Raw genomic sequence first — 22,578 nt, 5'->3', positions numbered from 1 at the left:
TTTTTGTTTTGTTTGGGTTTTAAGTTTTTGAGCCACACCCGATGGTGTTTAGAGCTTACTCCTATTCTGCACACAGGGACCACTCCTGCTGGTCCTCGGGGACCATCTAGGGAGCTGGGGATCAACTGCATGCAAGGCAAACTACCCACTGTGCTAAAAGTTTTATGTGAATGTTCACAGAAGCTTTGTTTGTTTTTGTAACCTATGAAATAAAAACGACTGGACTGGACCAACTTTTATCTAAGATCCCTTCTACATCTTTGCTTTTTTTATATTTTTCCTTTCAAGTCTGCCTCTGAATTTGGGTCAAGCTAGCTATATCTTGGGAATACAATATTTTGAATAGTGAAAGCCTGACTCATAGTTCTCAGCTCTGGCACTTCCCTAAACCTCTTTTGATGCTAGTAAATTGTATTTACTAGTTAAACACAGCATTTTTGCTAAGGGGAACTGACATACTTTGAGTATTTGTCAGTGCTGATCAAACAGTGTGATGGAGATGGCAGGAAAAACACTCTATTTCCTTTAGTTTTAATTCTAGAATAACCAAATGTTATTATATTCAATATAGAAAAATTTTCTTCACTAAAAGCTAACATATATCCTCATAAAGTTTATCAGTCTTATTAAAGATAACTCAAGTTTGTGCCCGGTTTTAGAAACTGTCCATCAGAATGCATTGGGTATCAGGATTAAACCCCAAGCACATATGGGTATATCCACCCAAAAGAAGAAGCACCATATCTTAAAACAATAATAATAATAATAAATAAATAAATAAAATCACAGTTTCCAGTGCCCAGAAGTTTCCAAAAGGCTTTAGAAATGTCAACTGAGGTTAAGTATGTAGCTTAGCAGTAGAGCATTTGCCTTATATATGTGAGTCCCTAAATTAAATCCTGGAAGGAAGGGAGGGAAGGGAAGAGAAAGAAACTGTCTGTTGAGCTAAGCCTGGGATGAAGAGGGTGCTGATAGAAGAAAATCTGAGGGTTAAACCAAGCATAAGAAATTGGGACACTAGGGGCCGGGTAGGTGGCGCTGGAGGTAAGGTGTCTGCCTTGCAAGCGCTAGCCAAGGAAGGACCGCGGTTCGATCCCCCGGCGTCCCATATGGTCCCCCCAAGCCAGGGGCAATTTCTGAGCACATAGCCAGGAGTAACCCCTGAGCGTCAAACGGGTGTGGCCCAAAAACCAAAAAAAAAAAAAATAATAATAATAATAAAAAAAAAAAAAAGAAATTGGGACACTAGTGGTGGGAAGTGTGCACTGGTGAAGGGTATTGTATATTTTATGACTGAAACTCAATCATAAACAACTTTGTAACTGTGTATCTCAGTGATTCAATTAAAATGTATAAAAAATTAAAACAAGAAGCAGGAGGAATTGAGGACTTTAATTTTGTGGAATGTAAGTGGTCATTATATATTTTTTGTTTGGCTTTTTGTGTTTGGGCCACACATCACTCAGAGATTACTCATGGCTTTGTGCTCATAAATTATTCCTGGCAGGCATACAAACCATATAGGATGCTGGAGGTTGAACCCAGATTGGCCATATGCAAGGCAAATACCCTACCCATTGTGCTATTGCTCCATCCCCAATCATTGGATATTTTTTCAGCAAAGAGGTACATGACACAACAGATAACAGGGATTCAAATACATACAGGATAAAAAGGGAAGAATTGAAGGCAAGAAAATCAGTTAGGAGTAATTGTCTAGATTCTAAAATAATAGGTCATTAAATCTAGAATGATAGCAAAGGGGATAGAATGAAAGATTGGGAAAACTTTGCTGAGTTATAATTTTCAGTATATAATAACTAATTAGATGAGGATTCAGCAACCAAAAAAAAAGAGAAAAGTCTAAGATAGTTACTTAGAGGCCTTGAGCTAAATATGCTTAGAAAATGCTGTGTCCCTTCATTTAAAAAAAAATGCATAGCAGGGAGGGTGCTTGCCTTGCAGATTCATTTGAACTCCGGTTCAATTCCAGGCATCCCATAAATTCCCCAAGCACTGTCTAGTATGACCCCTGAGCTCAGAGCCAAGAGTAACCCTTGAGCATGGCTGAATGTGGCCAAAAACCAATAAAATGAAAGCCTGCCTGGGAAACTCAACAACACTAGAATGCTCTCAGGAACTGAGAAATCAAAACAATGCTCTTAACAAGAGCAGAGAAGTTAGGAAAATGCGGTTTCTAGGTCAATTCTATGTTTTATTCACTGCTTTAAAATATTGCTTGAGCTGGCTTCTCTTTCAACCAATACTGCATGTTATGACTATTGCATCATTAATTTACTTACATGAACTAGTCATAAGTAGATTTTTATGCTCTAAAGTACCTAGTGGAGTAAGAATGCTGCAGAGAAATCGCCAGCAAATGCAATCTGGTTAAGTCTTATCATTCAAACTCCTGAAACCACGCAGCCAAAGCCATCCACATAGCCAACCTGGCTTTGATCCCGGCATCCTCCCTAGCACCCCATATGGTCTCCTAATCAGCTAGGAATGATTCCTGAGGTCAGAGTCAGGAGTAATCCCTGAGCACCACCAAGTTGTGGTCTCCCCAAAACCAAAATTCTTTAGAACCCATTCACCACCTAGCAACTAGCTAGTCCTAAAATGCAAATCAGATTAGATTATTTCTCTCCTTGGAAGTTTGCCCCTTCCTTCTTTGTTGTTCTTGCTGCTGCTGTTATTTTTGTTGTGACTAGCGGTCACACATCCTTGTGGTTGTGGTACTTACATATTTGGTTATGGAACGCCCTGGGGATGTACTCCCAACAGTGAATCTCACGCATCTTTAATTACTTGCCTGGAACCATAGATTTTAATCTGGAGCAGGCACCAACTTGGGTGCACTGTCCTGGAAATTGCACTCAGTTCTAATGCAGGAGTGCTAGAGAGAAGTGCTGCCCAGACTTCACTCCACTTGGAGATCCAACAATGGGTCCAGCAGCCTCATGCTCATAAGCAAAGTGCATTTGCCACACAATTATCCTCCCCCTAACCCTTGACCTGGATCTAAATGGGATACTTATTTTATTCTCTTGAATAGTCTTAAAAAGCTGTAATTTGCCGTTATTCTTAGTTGAGTTTTAGATATACAATGGTCCAGCACCAGTCCCACCACCAGTGACAACTTCCCTTTACCAGTGTCACCAGATTTCCACCAGCCTGTCACCTTGAAGAGTCCCTTTTTAAGTTTGGTTGTTGTAGTTTGGATCTCAGGTTTTTGACTCTGTGGCTTGGATATAGAACTATACCACTCCTCTACGCTGTGATATATCTGAGGGCCTTGACCCTTTTGCTCCCATTACTACCTGTCTGCGTTGTCTTACTTCCCCTCTCAATTTTTTTCTTCTCTTTTCTCCCAAACTTAGGGACATTGTTTTGCAGTTCATTTCTCTTACCTTTCCTACCACCCACTCAGTAACTTTTCTCAGTCACCCTTTCAAGGGTGTTTTAGCATTAGCACAGGGTTTAAAGCACGACTAGCCTTGCATACAGTTGGATCCTCTGGCACCACATGAGAAACTTGAATACACCAGGTGTTATTCATAAGCATAAGGCCAGGAACAGTCCCTGAGCCACTATCAGTTGTCACCTCCCCCCTCCAGTAACTCATTCTCTTCTCTTCTTTCTTCCCCTACTTACTTTTAATTTTCACATATACACATACACATATGCACACAGACAAATCCATAAACAAGAAACAGAGAAGTTGGAATAAAATAAATTCTGACAAGTTATTTGTCAAGTTGTATCTGTTTACTTGGACATTATGATTTTAGAATGGGGCCCAGTGGAACTCTTTGCATATTATTTTGAGAATGATATATCAGAAACATACTAATGGAAATAGTCATATGGTTCTTTGCATTGTTTAGAGCTCTGTACTCTTCCCATTCTTTGATAAATTTACCTTTGAAAATGACAAAGGAAAACCTGGGGAAAAGGGTGTTTGCCCACAGCTCTGTTCAAGTTTTATTTTACTGTATTTTGGTTTATGGAACTGTGTACTGCTCCAATTTTGGTATCTGTGGTTGGTCCTAGAAGTCCATGAGGAACCATGTGGTGCTTGGCATCTAACTGAGACTCTTGTCCTTTAAGCCATCTCCCTCATCACAGGGCTTCAATTTTATTTGTTTTATTTTCAATATGTTTGTTTTATTTTATATTTGATTATTTTTTTGTTTGTTTTGATGGGGGAAGGCATACCTGGCAGTGTTCAGTGACATATGAGGTACCTGGAATTGAGCCTGTGTCAGCCATATGCAAGGCAAGCCCTTGCCCACTGTAATAACCACTCCTGCTCCTGGGCTCCAATGTTAAAGGGATCACTAAGGCCAGAGAGATAATACTGGGGCAAGGTACTTGCCTCACATTCAGCCAACCCCTAGTGAAAGCACAGCATCCTATATGGTGCTCAGAGCACCGTCAAGAATGATCCTTCACCACAGAGCCAGTAGAATACCCTGTTCACTGCTGAGTGTAGCCCCTACCCACACACACAAAAAAGAAATAAATGAATAGATAAATAGAGTATATCCCTAGGAGGCTTTTTCTGTGGTGTCAGGAGGAAGAGAAATGTGAGACAAGAATTAAAAGGAGGAAAAGCACTTGTTCACTAGCTGTCTGGCTTTGATAGACAAGGGAAACAATAAAAATAGGCTCTTCTTTTATTGCATAGGAGAAGGTTGATTAAAGGTATGCTAGGTTTAATATCAGACCTATACCTTCTTCAAGTTGTCTATTCAGACCCTGGGTTATTTCTGGTTCTCCAGCTGTCCTGCCCCAGCCCCTCCACAATATCTCTGCTGTTTTAGACAAGAGGCACATATAAAAAGGTAGAAAATAGGACTGGCCATCCCAGAAGCTGCAGGTAACCCAAAAGTTTCTGTCACTAAAGTATGCCTTTATGTTATCCCTTGTCAAGCTGATTATTTTTGCCTTTAGGGTCTCGACACAATTTCCGCTTTTAACTCTGCCACTGGGTTAGCAATGGAGAGGAACTGGCCTGGGTTTTTAATGAATAATTTCCCCCAGACAATTCTGCAGTCTTGCTGAGCTTCATTTGGTGTTTGTCCTTACAGAGTCTAAGTACACACTTCACCCCACTGTCCCCCGTGTGTCTGAGTTTCACGCTTCGGCCATCCAACCTGGAGAGCCTCTGATAGAAGCACTACTCTCCCCCCTAATATTGTTGCTAAGTTTGTAGTTTTTCTTGATCTCCTTAGGAACTCCAGAATTCATTTTTAAGTGAATTTTATTAGTTATCTTTTATTTCTTTTTAGAAGGCACATTATTTTTCAGTGCTCTGATATCTCTCTAATTCTTTATAACTTTCTAAAAATAACTGCTGGTGAGCTCATAAATTCATTAGTTAATCCCACTGGGACTCAATAATGCATATTACAGACCTTCTGATTTTTTTAATATATTAGATTTTTCTCAAGAATTCCCTTACCTGTTATTATCAACATAGCTATATTGACAGGGTCTTCATTACTTCCTAATTGCCCATATTTCTTTTTCTTGTTAAAGATCAATTTTTAACATCAAGCCTTGTCATTTTGAAAGTATCATAGACATGTTATCCTGTTAATACTAATGTGTTTCATATCTTTCTAGGTTTTTTTTTTTTTGCTTTCTCCCTTTTGCATAGGAAGTGATAAAATGTATTCATTGCCTTTTGCTTTTAAAAATTAATTCCTTCATTGGGGTGGGACTGATGAGAGGGTGGAAAGAACATGCTTTTCCCCTGACAGGCATTTAAAAAATATATCATCTTTAAAACTCAAAGCTAGGCCTGAATGAAAGCACAAAGGGTAGGGCATTTGCCTTGCACACAGCCGACCTGGGTTCGATCTTCAGCATTTCATACAGTCCCCCAATAGTGATAGCCTTTCAGTAGTGATATCTGAGCACAGAGCCAAGAGGAACCCGAGACCTAAAACTCAATGCTGACATTGTGACTTATGTTCCCTAATCTAAACTAGATACTAATATGTAAATTATGTGCGAATTTACAAAATTATTTACGGACCTTTTGGTCTAGGACCAACATAAAGTAAGGGGCCTAACTGTAATTATAATAGTGAATGAGAAAGCAAGGAATTCCTCTGAAGAGATGGCTCAGAGAGTTGAAGCACATGCATTGTACATGGGGCTTCAGGTTCGGTTCTCCATCCTGGCCACCACTTATACACATTCTCTCTCTCTCTCTCACTCTCTCTCTCTCTCTCTCTCTCTCTCTCTCTCTCTCTCTCTCTCTCGCACATACACACACTTCAGTATCGTGGTAAGTCATTCCCCCACTCACCTCTTAGTGTAGCCCAAACATAAAAATAATAAAATGTGTAAATAAGTTGAGTCCTTTCTGAGAACTTACCCAAGCTGTCAATCATTTTACACTGGTGAATCTTTTCTCTGGAAAATCAGTTTTGTGTGTGTGAGTGTATATGTGTGTGCGTATGTATTACCACTGAAGAATGATTAATTGCTTTCCCAGACAATTCTTCACTTTGTTAAAATATTCATTGAGGGAGTCAGCAGTAATACAGAGGGTAAGGTGCTTGCCTTGAATGCAGCCTACCTCGTTTGTCCCAGCATCCCATATTGTCCCTCAAGTACCACCAAGACTAATTCCTGAGGGAAGAGCCAAGAGTAACACCTGAGCAATGCTGAATCTGACCCAAAAAAACAAAAAGTTTATTGAAAAACTAAATAATCCACTTACTTCAAAAATAATCTATTTATAGAATTTATATTTACATATAACTCTTTAAGTCATCCACCACATTGAATTATGTAAAGCTTCAGAGTTTTTTTTATCTGCCAAAGGAAATGGCATTTTGGCTGCTAACTCAGAAGCATACTTTGGCATAGTTCTTACACTCTCCAAAAAATCTAAACAATGGATATAGTAAATTCTAAACAAGAGCTATAGTACTTCTCCACCCAGGGTTTGATTTGCAGAACCACATGCGGTCCCTCAAGTACCACCAGGAGTACCTCAGCACAGAGTGAGGAGTAAGCCCTGAAAGCCAGGTGTGATGTGTCCCCCAACAAAAAAGTTCAGTCTTTTAGCTCAAGTGAAGGCTAGTATGGACAAGTCAACTCCTAAGAAGCTCTTGGGTTGGAAACATCACAGGAAGAACTGAGAGAAATTGACAGGGCAGATATTAAAGCCATGTTTTTATCTATCTTATTCTATTCCTTGATCATTCACTTTCTAACTTTTCATGCCCTTTCTAACCATTTTTGGTTAATTTCTAAATGCTATCATAGAAATAAAGCTTTTTTCCTTCTCAGTTCCATTACAAGACACTTTTTTCTTCAAATATATAGTCTTTTGGGAAAACAAATGACACATTTTAGGAATTTGCTCTTTCTCATATGATTTATAAGCTTATCCTTCATGAATTTCTAACATTTTTGACCATTTGTGTTATCTTTTCCACTGTAAAAGCTGCTACGTTCATTTCTGAAAAACACTTGATGAGCAAAGTGTAGTCAATGTAGTATTTTTAATTGGAAGATCCTATGCTCCTGTCTATTATTTTTATCACAGTGAAGAACATATGGCAAATAGTATTTGTGGAAGGAACATGATAAAGAAAAATCATTTTATGCTTGGTATTTGAGTACAAGAGATAGCTTAGACTAGCTATGATTCAGATTACTCTAATCTCTAAAGTAATTTTTAATTCAATTTTAAACTAACCTTTGATTACTTAAATATCTCATTTTTTTTGTTTTTTGTTGTTGTTATTGTTGTTGTTTTGTTTTGGTTTTGGTTTTTGGGTCACACCCAGCAGCACTCAGGGGTTACTACACTCAGAAATTGCTCCTGGCTGGCTCGAGAGACCATATGGGACAGCAGCATTTGAACCACTGTCTTTCTGCATGCAAGGCAAATGCCCTACCTCCATGCTATCCTCTCCGGCCCCTTAAATATTTCATATTGTAATGAGTATTGCATAGTGCTTTATTATCCTTAAATAAATTGTAGAGACAACATAATTTATGTACAAGATGGCAAAATTATTGTGATGTGTAAATTAACATATGGAAGAAATAAATGTTTGTAATAAAAATAATACACTTATCGATATTTAAAATGTTAAATCATAACTCCATGAAAAGGCATGATAAAAGGGACACCTTTTCATCCTCTGTTTAGGACCATCATAATTTCAATAGCCACATATGAAAACTGAGCGGGTGCATTTATTGTGTGTGATACAAGCAGCACAGTAGGCAGTGATGCCATCAATGATGAGATTTGTGCACTTGATAAACTTCTGTTGGTAATATTCTGAATGGCATAAGTACAGTTTATCCAATTTATGTGATAGATGTATTCCTGGAAAACTCCACATACAATAAAAGTATGCTAAAAGCACTTTGAGATTACAAATTCAAATTCCAAGCCCACATAATTATAAACAAGTTTTTCAACTACAGGAGTAAATGGTGGAATAAACTGAACGCCACATGGGGTGCAGAACAAGCAATCCTTTTCCTTGCTCTCCTGCCCTGCAAATTGAAGGAAGCCTCCCATTAGTGGCCTTCTTCCACTTATTGGCAATTACTCCTTGCAATCATCTTTTCTTTTTAAGATTAAATGATGAGGCCTTTTATTGCTTAGTTTGTTTTAATCTATCAAATTTTATATATAATCAAGTAGAAGACAAGGGTGTAGTAGGAATTTTCCAATTAGACTAATTTTATGACTAAAATTTTCATTTCTTTGAAGCAAAGTAGGATTTTTTTTTAATTTCTTTTTTTTTTTTTTTTTGGTTTTTCGAGCCACACCCATTTGATGCTCAGGGGTTACTCCTGGCTAAGCACTCAGAAATTGCCCCTGGCTTGCGGGGACCATTTGGGACACCAGGCGATCTAACCACGGTCTTTCATTGGCTAGCGCTTGCAAGGTAGACACCTTATTTCTAGTGCCACCTCTCCGGCCCCACAAAGTAGGATTTTTATATTTATTTAGAACTACAAGTTTATTTCTAAGCTATAAATTGTTATTTTTTTTTATTTTCTCCTCTATTCCCTATTTGATCTTAACTGCCACCACCATACTAAATAATACTTCTGCCTTGTATCTGTAGTGTCCTGCCAAGCCACAAAAAAATAAGATTAAATTTTTCTAAATGACCAAGATATAGTACAGTGTGTAGGCTTGCTTACTTTGCATACAGCCAATCCAAGTTTGATCTCCGGCACCCCATATGGTTCCCTGAACCTACCAGGAGTGAACCCTGTGCAGAGCTAGGAGTAAACCCTGAGCACTACTGAATGTGATCCAAAACAAATCATCATCATAATAATAATAAATAAATAAATAAATACAATCACTGATCAAGGGGCTGGAGAAATAGTACACTATGTAAGACAGTTGCCTTTCATATGGCTGACTTGGAATTAATCCCCCATACAACTTTTAGTCCCCCAAGCACCACTAGAAGTGATCCCTGAGCATAGCCCTGAGTATGGCCCAAAGTAAAATGGAAAAAAAAAATCTCTTAGAAGTTAGAAATTTTGGGGCCTGCGCAGTGGCGCTAGAGGTAAGTTGTCTCTGCCTTGCAAGCGCTAGTCTAGAACAGACCGTGGTTCAATCCCCCGGCGTCCCATATGGTCCCCCAAGCCAGGAGCAACTTCTGAGCGCATAGCCAGGAGTAACCCCTGAGCGTCACGGGGTGTGGCCCCAAAAACCAAAAAGAAAAGTTAGAAATTTAGGGGCCGGAGAGATAGCACAGTGGCATTTGCCTTGCAAGCAGTCTACCCAGGACCTAAGATGGTTGGTTCGAATCCCCACGTCCCGTATGGTCCCTCGTGCCTGCCAAGAGTTATTTCTGAGCAGATAGCCAGGAGTAACCCCTGAGCACCGCCAGGTGTGGCCCAAAAACTGGAAAAAAAGTTAGAAATTTAACTTAATGGTAAAGCATCTGCTTTGCATTTGTGAGGTTGTAGGTTCAATCTTCTTCAGCACACACACACACACACACACAAAAGGATTGAGACTGAATAAAGGTATTTTATTGGAATGAAGCTCTAAGATCCTTTTGTTTTATTTTGAAGTTTAACATTTTAAATTATTAATAATACAATTTATGTTAATTATATTAATACAGTATACATTTTTCAAATTGAAGGTGGATCATCACTAACTATAGGTTGATATTTTTATTGATTTATTTAATAATAATCTCTGATATTATAGATTGTAAAATTAATTTTGTACCAAAGGTGAATTATACAGTAAGAACAAAAATCTTACAATCCAAAAGGTTATAGTAATTATTACTTGAGAACATGGCAGGTATTTAATATGTGGGATCCTGTATAGAAACCATTGGGTGTGGCCTAAAACCAAGCAAAACAACAAAAAAGAAGATTGGACCCAAATAAACAACCATATTTATCTCCTTTCAAGATGGCTGGTGAGCGCAAAAGTGACTATTTTCCATGTTACCTACATAACATTATAGCTTCTTAATAAGTGCTGCTTTTTTTTTTCATTAACCTGCTGTTTCTCCTTTTATATTCTTTCATACTCAGTAATCTAATAGCCTATATTTCTGTCCTGATTAAAAAATATCCCCTACAGTAGTGAATTTTTTAAGTATAGAAAATGGTGGGTCAAGAGGGAAAGTACAATGGATGGGGCTCTTGCCATGTCCACTGCTGACCTGGGTTTAATCCCCAGCGTCTCATATGGTCCCCAAAGTTTTCCAGGAGTAGTAGAGTAGAGTGTAGTGAGGGTAGAGCCAGGTGTAACCTCTGAGCACAGCTAGTGTACCCCAGAAAAACTGGGGTTTTTTGAGGGGCCACACCCATTTGATACTCAGGGGTTATTCCTGGCTAAGCGCTCAGAAATAGCCCCTGGCTTGGGGGGACCATATGGGACGCCGGGGGATCGAACCTTGGTCTGTTTCTTGGCTAGCGCTTGCAAAGCAGACACCTTACCTCTAGCGCCACCTCGCCGGCCCCAGAAAAACTGTTTTTATCAAATATTCATGTAGCTATATCTTAGTTTAGGGACCAGGTATCCTCCCCCATCTCCACCCCAGTCTCTGTTATTCCATTTCTTTTTCTTTTCTTCTTTTTTTTTTTCAGTTTTTGGGACTTCCTGTGACAGAGCTCATAGTTTATACTCATTATTTATACTCATAAGTTGCAAGAGTAAATGTAGAGAGCTAGTGCAGCTATTCAGTTAACTCAGGGACTGGGGTCTTTTCATCAGCTCAAGACTAATCAAGCAGAGAGTCATCATAAGCTAAAACTAAAAAGCCTTTGTAGTGATTTTATCACCAGGGAAATTTGTTCATCCTTCAGAAAGATTGTCACCAGGAAGGAAGAAAATAAAGGAGTTAAAATTGCTTCAGACCATTGACTCCTTGGGTCCCTCAAGATTCATAGACTGAATTGAATTTCAAGGGGCGGAAGGAATTATGAGGAGAGTTCCCTGAGAAAGCTTACAAATTGATCATAGCCTTGGTAACACTAGTAAGTGTAAGTGTGATCACTAGAAAGGAAATGCCAAATGAGCATGGAAACAGGGGAAAGGAGAAGAAAAGGAGACAATTAACACTTTTTTTTTTTTTGCTCACTGTGTGTAGGGATGGATGTTGCCATATAGTATATATCTGAAAATAGTCTTTCAAAAAAGAAGAAATGCAATGAATTTTTTAATTTATTATAATTTTAAGTGCAGTTAGTAATCATTATTGAAATGAAATTTGAGTTGGGGCTGGAACCATAGTTCAGTGGGTAAAGTAGCTTGCCTTGCCGACCTAGAATTGGTCCCTGGCATCCCATATGGTCCCCTGAGCTTCGACAGGAGTAATTCCTCGGTGCAAAATCAGAAGTTACCTCTGAACACTGCTGGGTGTGACCTAAAAGCGAAAACAAATACAAAATATCTTAAAACCTTAGACATATACCATAGACATACATCTTTTCTAACAGACATTCAAATAGGTTATGTCTGAGCATATCTAAAACTGCTCACTTGTATCTGGATCATATTCAAAAGATTCGTAGTTTAACATTGTCATCTAGAGAAATCAGTAAACATTATAACAAATATCTGAAGATCACATAATAATGACTTAATTTTCCCTAGTATTTCCACTAAAACGTATCAAATCCAGTCGGGCACTTTAGGACTTGACATGTTAAGCCTACACTTATTGCCTTCCATTGAATAACACTAAATTTTGCCCTAAGTGAATAAGTTAATAGAGAAACAATCTCATTTTTTTTTTGTCTGAATTCAGTAGTGGTGGGGGATCTTTCTGAAGACTATGCCTTCAGTACTAGATATTGGCTCCAAATACAGGTTCATAATAAGGCCAGACTGGAGAGAGAAGGAAAGAGCGTCCTTGTGGGGAAATCTAGAGAGGGGTTCTCTAGGAGGGCCAGCTCCCACAGTTAAGTCATATGCTCTCTGGCCCACCGCAGCCTTAGCATCCTTATTGTTGTAACTCCCAGATTGTGATATTGTCACAAAACTGTTGCTAGGCAACAAATGTGGTTACCAGGTCTCAGCGAATAGCTGAAGGGGAAAGCAAAGTGTTGCACCATTGTAGAGTAACCATAGCAATGACCTACTATTACAGACTAAAGAATTATCATTAACAATGTCAAAGTATCACATTGAGCCCCCCCCCCCCTCCATCTGAAGACTTTCCAAGCAGTATTTCTTTGCATAATGTAATGATCTAGGAAGGTATTTCAACTGGGTCAAAGCTATTCGCTTATTTGTATGAGACCCTTCAGACATTTTATTTTCATTTCTTAATGAAAAAGGAAGTCATGAAGCTGCTTTGCCAAACGAGATGCTCTATCTCAGAAGTCACAAATACATCAATGTCCTCGTCTGTTCACATGTCTACGTCATCGGTGTGTGCAGCCTGTGTTGACGAGAGAGCTCATTTGATCAGAAAAATAGTGCTCGTTCACATTAAATCGAAGCCAGCGAGATAAAGCTGTGCCTCTCTAACCCCACCAATTGATAACCTGCGATCCAGGCTGGACTCTGAACTCCTCTTGGCCCAACAGAAGATGCTATTTATTTGTTTGTTTGTTTGTTTGTTTGTTTGTTTGTTTATTTAAATTGCAGTCAGTGAGTCAGTGATTGCAAACAGGTTTTGAAAAGCTTTTCTTAAAACTGGCTCCTAAGGGGCCCGGAGAGATGGCATGGAGGTGGGGCGTTTGCCTTGCATGCAGAAGGACGGTGGTTCAAATCCAGGCATCCCATGTGGTCCCCCGAGCCTGCCAGGAGCGATTTCTGAGCTTGGAGCCAGATGTAGCCCGAGTGCTGCAGGATGTGACCCAATCTCCCCCCCCCCAAAAAAAAGACTCCTAAAATAGTAAGTCGAAGGGGTCCGCGGGGAGTTCACTCCTGGACCTCATCTCTCTTGACTCCGGACCCTCATGCAACAATATCCTGAATAATCTGATAGCGGCGACCTCGTCGTGGCGATTAAGATCGTGCTTCCTGGGGAGGCAAAATTTCCGGCAGTTTTATGATTTGGGGGTGCTGGGGAGGGGCGTGTTTTTTTCGGGGGGGGGCTTTTTGTTTTTTTTTTTCCTGTTTTGTTGTGTCCTCTGGGAAAGCCAAGAAACGTGAATGCTGCGGGTGGGTGTGGAAGCCGCATGGAGCCAAGCGCGCGAGGGGGGTGGGAGGGAGGGAAAAACCAATCCAGGCGCTGGATCGCGGGGTGCCCGGGGTGTGGGGGGGTGGGGGGGAGAACTGGGCGGTTCGCTTTCCCGGAGAAGGAGGCAGGAGGAGGGGCCGGGCCGAGCCGGGCCTCCGGGCGCGGGGATTGGCCCGGAGGGGAGCGGAGACCCCCGGGGGGCCGCGGGGGCCGCGCCTCCAGCGGGGCGTCCCACTGGGGAAACCGGGGCGCGTCCGCTGGAGTCGGGACGGCCCCTACGGGTTGGGGGGGGGTGATGGTGAGTGAGAACCGGGCCTCCCCGCCACCTGCGGAGATCGGGCCTTAGGCCTGCGCCTGCGAGCCTTGCCTGCATGCCAGCGTGTGGGCGCGCACTCAGGTCGCGGGGCGCTCGCGTGGGGGGCGGGAACAAGGGTGGGGTCCGGCGGGAAGCTTCTCGCCGCCCCCCCCCCCACCTCTACCCAGGGCCTCCTGGTAACCCCAACGCCGACTTGATCTTCCTTGGTGTCTCCCGTCTGTCTCCCCTCTGCAGGGACCGACCGGCACGAGCTGACTTCTTGGAGAAGCTTTGCGTCCATCTTCCGCTTCTTCGCCCAAGCCTCGGAGGCCCGCGGCGGGTCCCCGAAACCGGCTGTGACGTGGCGGTCGTCCCAGGTCCAGCATGAGGAGCTGTAAGCGGAGATCGAGCGAGCCCGAGAGCCCGAGAGCCAGAGAGAGAGAGAGAGAGAGCCAGCCGGGGAGATGGGGGATTCTGCCTGGGAGCCCGCCGGCAGGCAGCCACCGAGCTAGCTGACTTGAGACGCCCCTTCTCTGCCCCTCCAGCCCCTCAGCATTAGATCGCTTTCTTCCCCCCGAGCACAGGGTCGCCAGATAAGACATCTAAATCGCGTTTGGCATTCTTTCTAGATGAGTGCAACTTGTCAAAGCAATCTGGGAGCCACCGATCCTTGCTTCCCGCGCGCCCGGCTGGCCGGCTGTCAGCGCGCGCGCGCGCGGATGAAGGTTGACAGCGCCCAACCCGGCCCGGCCCGGCCCCGCGCGCCCCTAATTGTCCTCCCGGAGCCCCCCGCACCAGGCCCGAGCCGAGCTGCGGCGTCTGCGCGGTCCTACCGCCTGCCCGAACCACCCCACCCCACCGCACCCCACCCCCGCCCCTGTCATCCCGGCCCTGGGGCTGGTGGCTGCCTCCTCTTCTGCGCCCTGAAAGCCAACTTGGCTTGTTGGCTTCCAAACACGCATTTTTTTTTTGGAGGGAGGGAGGTTCCCCCCCCCCGTTAGGGGTCCTATGCCTCCCTCTCCTGTTTTTAAATAAATAAATAAAGCAAGTTTCCCCCCCTCCCCGCACCACTCAAAAGAAAGCAAAACCAAATTTCAATTCTGAGCCTGAATGGCAGGCTAGTCGGAGATAATTGGGGGAGTGCAAATGATTCTCTCTCTTCCCTAAATCATCCAGTGTTCATTCTGAGCCTCCTCCCCAGAATAACTTCTCATTAAAAAAATAAAATAGGGCCCGGAGAGATAGCACAGTGGTGTTTGCCTTGCAAGCAGCCGATCCAGGACCAAAGGTAGTTGGTTCAAATCCCGGTGTCCCATATGGTCCCCCGTGCCTGCCAGGAACTATTTCTGAGCAGAGAGCCAGGAGTCACCCCTGAGCACCGCCGGGTGTGGCCCAAAAAAAAAAAAAAAAAAAAAAAAAAAAAAACAAAAAAAAACAAAAACAAAAAAATAAAATAAAATAAAATACCCGCTCAAGCCTTGACTCCACATTCCCGCTTTTAAAAAATAAAATGTCCTTGTCTGTGGATGGAGATTTTTTTTTTTTTTATGCTGTCTCTCCTTTCCGAAGAGGTGGTTGTCAGCCAAACAAAATGATGAGCCAGTCTATTTTAAGTACATGTGTGAACGGTCTCATTTGCAAAGAAATGTCCAACTGTATCATTAGAATTGACTTGACTTTTTTTGAATTCTATAATATGCTTTGAGGAGCGTTGTGATTTAGATTTCATGCTTCCGTTTAGCTAGCTCAGTCGTAATATGGAGAAAAGTTTGTGTGGATCCTAACTTAGAATCTATCTAGTCTGGATTTTCATGGAAACTAGAAACTTCTAGCATGGAACTTTTTATTGTCACCAGGAAAATGAACTGACATACTAAATTGCATAGTTCACTGCATAGATCATTTTCCTTGTGAATGACTGACTAGGGAGGGGTGTTACAATGATTCTTTTCATTTTATGGTCCAACAGAAAAGTAAATACCTGGTGTAAAAGATTTTTCTACTCTTAATCCAATGGTATCATTTTCAACTGTCTACTTTATTTCTAGGATTTTCCCTATAGTTTCAGCTTTTAAATCTAGCTTAGATCTGATCAACACTGTGAACTATGAGGTAAAATAAGTTCAGGTTTCGCTGACTTTTCCATCTAAGTACTAATAATGGCTATCAATTTTTAATTATTTGAAGAATATACTTAGTGAATATTGTTTCTACTAGGTGAGGGTCTGAATCTAGTATTTTTTCAACCTTTTTTAAAGTATATGCAACATTTAACATGCCTGCCTTATTTGAGGACATGATAACAAAAATGTATCCAAAATTACTTAGAAATGTCTGACTCCTCAAAATAAAATACCTTAAACTCCCAAAATAAAATACCTTAAACTTAACCACCTCATGGATAAATGTTTTTATATTGTGAACTGATTACAAGAAGTTTTAATATTGGTATTCTTTATCTGTTTTGGTATACCAGTACATTAATTAGTTCTCTTCTTTTTAATGGTGGCAAATGAATGTAATCTTTTTTCAGTGGTTCTATATGCATATCTCTCAATGCTTTTTTAGCAGAAACAACACAAAAGGAAAAATCAAAATATAATTTTACCAAGCTCCTGAGTCACTTAAAATGTATAGTCCCCAACAATGTTAAAAAGCACGCTTTGGTCTACAATCTTTTCTATTTTAAAAGTTGTGAACTGTGTAAAATAATGATACTTTCTTCCTTTGAGAGAATTTGAGAATTGACGTGGATGAATTAAAGCTTTCAAAATGTGTTAAACAGAATGCTGTTCTCAGCATTTGAAAAAAATTGCAGGAAACCTACTCAATTGCATTTTTTTAATCAGCACTGATGCGATGTTGAATTTATGAAGCTTGTGCAACTAAATTAGAGCAAAGTAAATATGCTCAGCTATCAGACCAAATCACTCCAATTCCTTCTTCAATTCTCACTTTTTTTTTTTTTGTAAAGCCTTTGCTTGTAACTAGTGTGAGTCACTATTTAATTGCCTCTAATACTTTTACATCTACTTTGTCTTAGGTCTTGTTTAACTATCCATAGAGAGCTATTTGCAAACTTAAGTTGTGTAAATGTGATTTCTATTTGTTGATTTGAAGGGTAGCAACCTGAAGAGATTTAGGCAAATCTAAGACCTCCTACTGATAACTGATAAGATTCCTTGTATTGTAGGATTTTTAACCTGTTGATTATGGGTCTGTTGGTAGAAATGTAATAATATCATTCACTTCAATTTTCCTGATGTAACAACAAACAGTTGGGAGTAGCCCTCCTGCTTGGAAGAGACAAATGTTAACAGTATCTCTGCTCTGATCTTCTCCCTATTTTGTTTCTTTTAGACAGGTTTTTAGAGGCCAGAGAGGTTTAAGGTTAGGATGTAGCTTTCTTTTCCCCCCTTTTCTCTGAATTATATACTGAGTGCTTGATGATCTGTACCTATAGAATGGCTAGCAAGGAGTTGTTAGTATCTAAGTTTCAAAATAGACTTCTTTAAAGTTTGCAAGTCAGATGTTAGCTTTAGAACTTTCTCAGAATGCCTCATCCTGCAATCCTTGAAAGCTTTTATGGGTATTTGAGGGGAGGGATCTACTTGTAATAATGGTTCTCTTCTCAAGTTTCTGCCTTGTGCTTCAACATGTATTACATTATTGTTTATACCAAAAAAAATTAAAGTAAAGCACAGGAATTTTCCTATAAATTATATATTTCTGTTTACCATTTTAAAATAAAATAAAAACACTTTTCCCAACAAGTATCGGTGTATTGTTCTTGTTCAGAAGTTTGATTTTTACTAACTTTATAGAAGTGAATAAAACAGAAATATAAAAAGAATGATGGGGTAGCATTCATCAATATTTTAAACCTTGTAGCTGCTTATTACTGTTCTTTAATATAATAACCTGATCTTTAGTTGAGTCCACATTTGGCTTGGACCTTTCACAACGCTGCTGTTTTTAAAAGACATCTGTCCTTAAAGGTGTCTTTAAAATATCCATAATATCTTAACATAAAGAAAATTTGAACACAATGTTAAACTCTTGTTTGTTTTAGGCTGAATCCAGAGATATTAAATTGCTTCGAAATACTTATATAGGATTTTTATTTACTCAGCTAAACTGAAAATACCTTGTTCACATTTAATTACATTTTTTCCTTCTGTATATGATACCTGTGCCTCTTTTGAGAACATGTGGACAATAAGATACTACCTTCTTATCCATGCTGATAAGTTTTTTATTTGCCTGGATCATCTGGAGAAACCAAACATAACTCAAGCATTCTGTATCTCGTATTCTAACAAGAGTTTGCAACTATAAACTGAAAGATTCTTTTGCAGAGTGTCTGTAATACCAATTACTATTACCAGAAAAAAAAAGTCCAAAATTTTCTCAAAATCTTTCCCCTTGCCAGTGTGGAGGGAAAAAAAATGTCTTTAAATATATGAGACATTTTAACTTTGAAGTATGGGTGGTAAAAAGGGGGGGGGGTGAGATAATGGTGGTGGTTATTTTATGATTACTTATTAGGTGCTGTAATAATATAAAATAAAAGACTCCAGGAGGTACTCTCTTTCAAAAATTGAATACTTTCCTTCCTTCCTTGTATAGTGTGACTGAGTGGGAGTCTCTTGAATTGTTCGTCTTCCTTTTATCTAATATTCTATTAATCTCCAAAAAGATCAGTTTGAATCTGGGAAAGGGTTTTTAATCAACACTTCACAGAGCTTAAAGCTACCCTACCTAAAGCGTCAGCTTTGTTAAGGGGTTTTAGATTTAAAGCATTGCAACTGTCATGCACTGTACTAAAAGTAAAGAATGTACACCAAGTGGAAGATATTGAAAAGAGGGGAAATAGCACAAAGTCGATTAACGGAGATTCAAGAATAGAAGTAGCCATCAAAGCATTCCAGCATTTATCTCGAAATCTATGTAGGGTGAGGGAAAAAAAGCAACAATGATAGTTCTAAATCTCACACTTAGGAAGGATGAATGTTGATTTAATTGATTCATTTGGATCGATGTTTTTTTTAAGTTTCACACCACTGATCTTTCATGTAGTGATGTCTTTAGCAGTCAGTGGTCTGACATGAGCCTTCTCGAATTTCATCAGTGGGACTCTCCATGACATCTGAAATTATGCAACAGTGTGCAGTAGCAGCTTTGGAACTGGGAGACCTCAATGCCAAAGAGCATGATTAGATGGAAGAACTCTTGTTAATTCTTATCACAAAGGGTCTTGAGAAGTGCAACTTGTAAATGAACCTGAAGGTTACCAAATATTAGTCCACTTTCATTGCTACATAGGAAAAAAGTCATTCTGAAAGTTTTGCCATTAAGTGGATATCACACAGTGAGCAGCATTTTCCTCTTGGAAAAGTGGTGGGACTGGGGAGAGTAACACAAAATTGACATTTGCCTTAATCCGTGAGGCCTTCCATGCAACTTTTCTAAGCTTTGAGACTTGTGACAAATTTTTCACTATATTCTTTGTGTTTCTGGAGTTGAGTTCTATTTGAAAAAGATATGAAAGCTGTTTCTAGAAAGAAATCTTGAGACCCTACATTTTTTCAGATCATTCCACTTTTTCTCCTATGGATACTACACTGGTTCATATCAGAGACAGCCATAGGTAAAATAATGTTGAACTGTATTCTGCAGCCAGCCTATAGTACCCATACAAAGAATCTGAAATGAAAAGACAACCAACATCCCAAGAATGATATGTCTCTTTTTAAAGTTTACAATTTGAATAATGAACTTGGATAGAAACTTGGCAGGAAAACAAACCATGGCACCATCACATCACCAACCATTTTCACTTTTCTGTCCAATTTCAGAGTGCATGTGTTTGTGTGAGTATTTCACTAGATCAGTGACAGCTCTTTATTTGCATAATTATATGCTCTGGTCTGAAGAGAAAACTAACCCCCAAATTTCATGGGTCACCAAACTGCAACAATCAATGTTTTATCACGTATGCTAAGCAAAATCTAAGAAGCTATATGAAGTTTCTTGGGGAGTTTTTACTCCTCAGAAAATTAAAGAGTTTTTTCTCTCCTGAATAGATTCAAAATCTTTCCAAGTTCTTTGTAACTGAATTCTGTTTGAAGGCAAAACTAGAGATTAACATGTAGATCTGGATCTTAGACTCACTAGCATTATTTCAAAGTAGTTTAGGAAGAGTAGCATTTTTGGAACACTAAACTTTTCTATTCCAAGCATTGTGTCCATGCTGAAAAAAAAATCATTGGTAAAATTATGTTAGCCAAAAAGAAGTCCAGATAAACTACATCTAATATCAAGTTCATTTTCTTCTATGAAATAACTCAAGGTTTGTTAAGACCTAATACATAAATGAATGTATTCTATATGGATGCATGTGTGTATACTTATGTATATATATTATATATATATATTCATAGGACAAATGTGTCCACATCACCAAAAATAGACATCTATTATATATATACTATAAATGCCTATAAATGCCTATCGTGGAGTTGGTGCTCAATATCTGTTAATCATCAGTTTTGTTTGTAGCCTTATTATTTGTAAGCTTATTTTCTTTTGAATTAATTTTTATATTTAAATTCCATAAGGCATGAATATTGTCAAGTGTCTCAAATCACTTGCACCTATCAATTCTGTTTACATGTGATTTGTGTGTGAAGTTCTCTATTTCATTAAAAAATTTTTAAAATATTGGTGTCTTTAGTTTGTAGGCAATCTGCTAGGCTGGAAATACATTAGAATACAGAAAAGCATGCAGATAGTAACTGTTTTATGGAATCATTAAAATCTTGGAAAACATGCCTTTACCCAGGCTCTGAAGGAATACTCTGGGTGCACAATTTAATTCTTCTGCACTTGGACTTAGGTCAGACTTTTACTTTAAAAGTATATAATACCTTTTTATTTCAAGTGATCTAATTATAAGCATATATTAACAGTTTCCTGGTGATTCACTGTCAGCAAGAAAACAAGAAATAGAAGCATTGGCGTGGGATAAGAATTTTATCATTTTAAAATATTTTGTTCTCTATCTTGAAAAGGATGAATTGTTTGTTTATCAGGCATCAGGAATTTCCTTGACTGTTCCTATTACTTGAAATGAAAAAGAAACCAATTCTCCTGAGTTTTTAAACTAGCGTTACATTACAAATGAGAGACACTTACTTCTCTGTTAGCCTAAAACTTACCCATCTTCCAGAATCACCACATCTCACTTTCTTACTGTCCTTACTGAAACTGGCCACCCAGATATCCTCATGCCGCTCCACCCCTCTCATCTACTTCCTAGGAGTTGCTGTTTGGACTGAAGGTCTTAAATTCCTCTAGGTGAACATTTCTCAAAATTGAATCTGTAAAAACAGGTTAATCAAGAGTTAGCATTTTTATCAAAATGCAGCTGTCTGACTAACGTAATAAAACCTTTCCATCCATTGTACTGTAGATTTTTATGTTGAGGACATATATACCTCTGAGTAAGATGAATTAAGCTTTTATTTCTTAAGATATACTCACCTAAAAAGAGATATACTCACCTAAAAAGAAAATAATAGACAATATGTGGTTCTGGCTACTTTTTTTCTCTATTTGACCTTTATGGAGTCCTTGCTATGAGTTTGAGAAAAGATTCTCAGATTTCTGCTCTGACTGGATTACAGATATATTTATTACTTCCCACTAAATTACACACATGAAAGGATACACTCAATAGCTGAAAGAACTACATCTTCACTTTTTATCATTTTTGTCTCATGTAACTGAAGTACCACCAAATGCTATTGTATCTGAAAAAGGTATCTCTCTGGTCCAGTTGCTGTTCATGTGCCTCTAAATAATTACTTTCCTTTTTAAATAATAAATAAATGGCTTTCTTCCAACAAATGTTCATCCCTTCTCTGGACACTTAAAAAATTATGATTTATCAACTGAAAGAATATGGGTGGTTTGTGGTAGTAGTGGTATTGAGAGACATTGTTTTATGATTTCTCTCAAAATATTACTTAATGTCATCCAGATCTAAAAGTAACAAAATGTCAAACTTTTATTTTTGGCTTTCAGGTAGTTTCAAGTCATCAAAATTGCACTGATCTCACAAATATTGATCTAGTGCTTGATAGCAAATATTAAGTGAGATCCTGTCAGTTGTAACTGATCATTCTATGAGTTGTTTGAATTCATGTCCCTTTCCTTCTTCATTGTCACATAGATTCAAATTTCTGAAGTGAAGTAATATTTTCATGTCTAACCCAATTAAGATAAACTCTTTTTTTTAGGTTTCTGGTTTGATCACAGCAAAAGTTCTACCTGAAACCTTGTCAAATTATTTCATATCTTTTAACAGCCATATATATATATATAATATATATAAAGTATCTATTTTACCAAAATGTGTTTTTACACATAAGCAAAAGCATGATTCTTTTCACAAATCTGTGGTTCACCTAATAGGTTGTATTTCTATATAATTCTTTATGCTAAGATGGAAGTGATTTTTGTCTACATCCTATGTCTCTTCTATTCAACCCGTCTCTTAAGTAATCAAATTTGTTTTAAGTAATGTAGTTTCTGGAGTAC

The 22,578-nt window shown here is 39.1% G+C and overlaps 1 protein-coding gene across 3 annotated transcripts in view; it reads left to right on the top strand.

Moving 5' to 3' along the window:
• The window catches only part of FAM172A (family with sequence similarity 172 member A), a 446,910-nt gene extending 432,219 nt beyond the window's left edge, over positions 1-14,691 (top strand). For 2 of the 3 annotated variants that reach the window (XM_049769144.1, XM_049769146.1), the window contains one exon: positions 14,230-14,570. In XM_049769144.1, coding sequence (XP_049625101.1) covers positions 14,230-14,372 — 143 coding nt within the window. In that variant the 3' untranslated portion in view covers positions 14,373-14,570. Of the gene's footprint in view, positions 1-14,229; positions 14,571-14,603 lie in introns of those variants that run through there. The other variant, XM_049769145.1, reaches the window with a different exon arrangement.
• The last annotated feature ends 7,887 nt before the right edge of the window (positions 14,692-22,578 follow it).

The sequence above is a fragment of the Suncus etruscus genome, chromosome 2 (assembly GCF_024139225.1).
Source record: "Suncus etruscus isolate mSunEtr1 chromosome 2, mSunEtr1.pri.cur, whole genome shotgun sequence".
Taxonomy (NCBI): Eukaryota; Metazoa; Chordata; class Mammalia; order Eulipotyphla; family Soricidae; genus Suncus; species Suncus etruscus.
The sequence above is the reverse complement of the archived record's forward strand: the minus strand, read 5'-3'. Positions and strand labels throughout refer to the sequence as shown.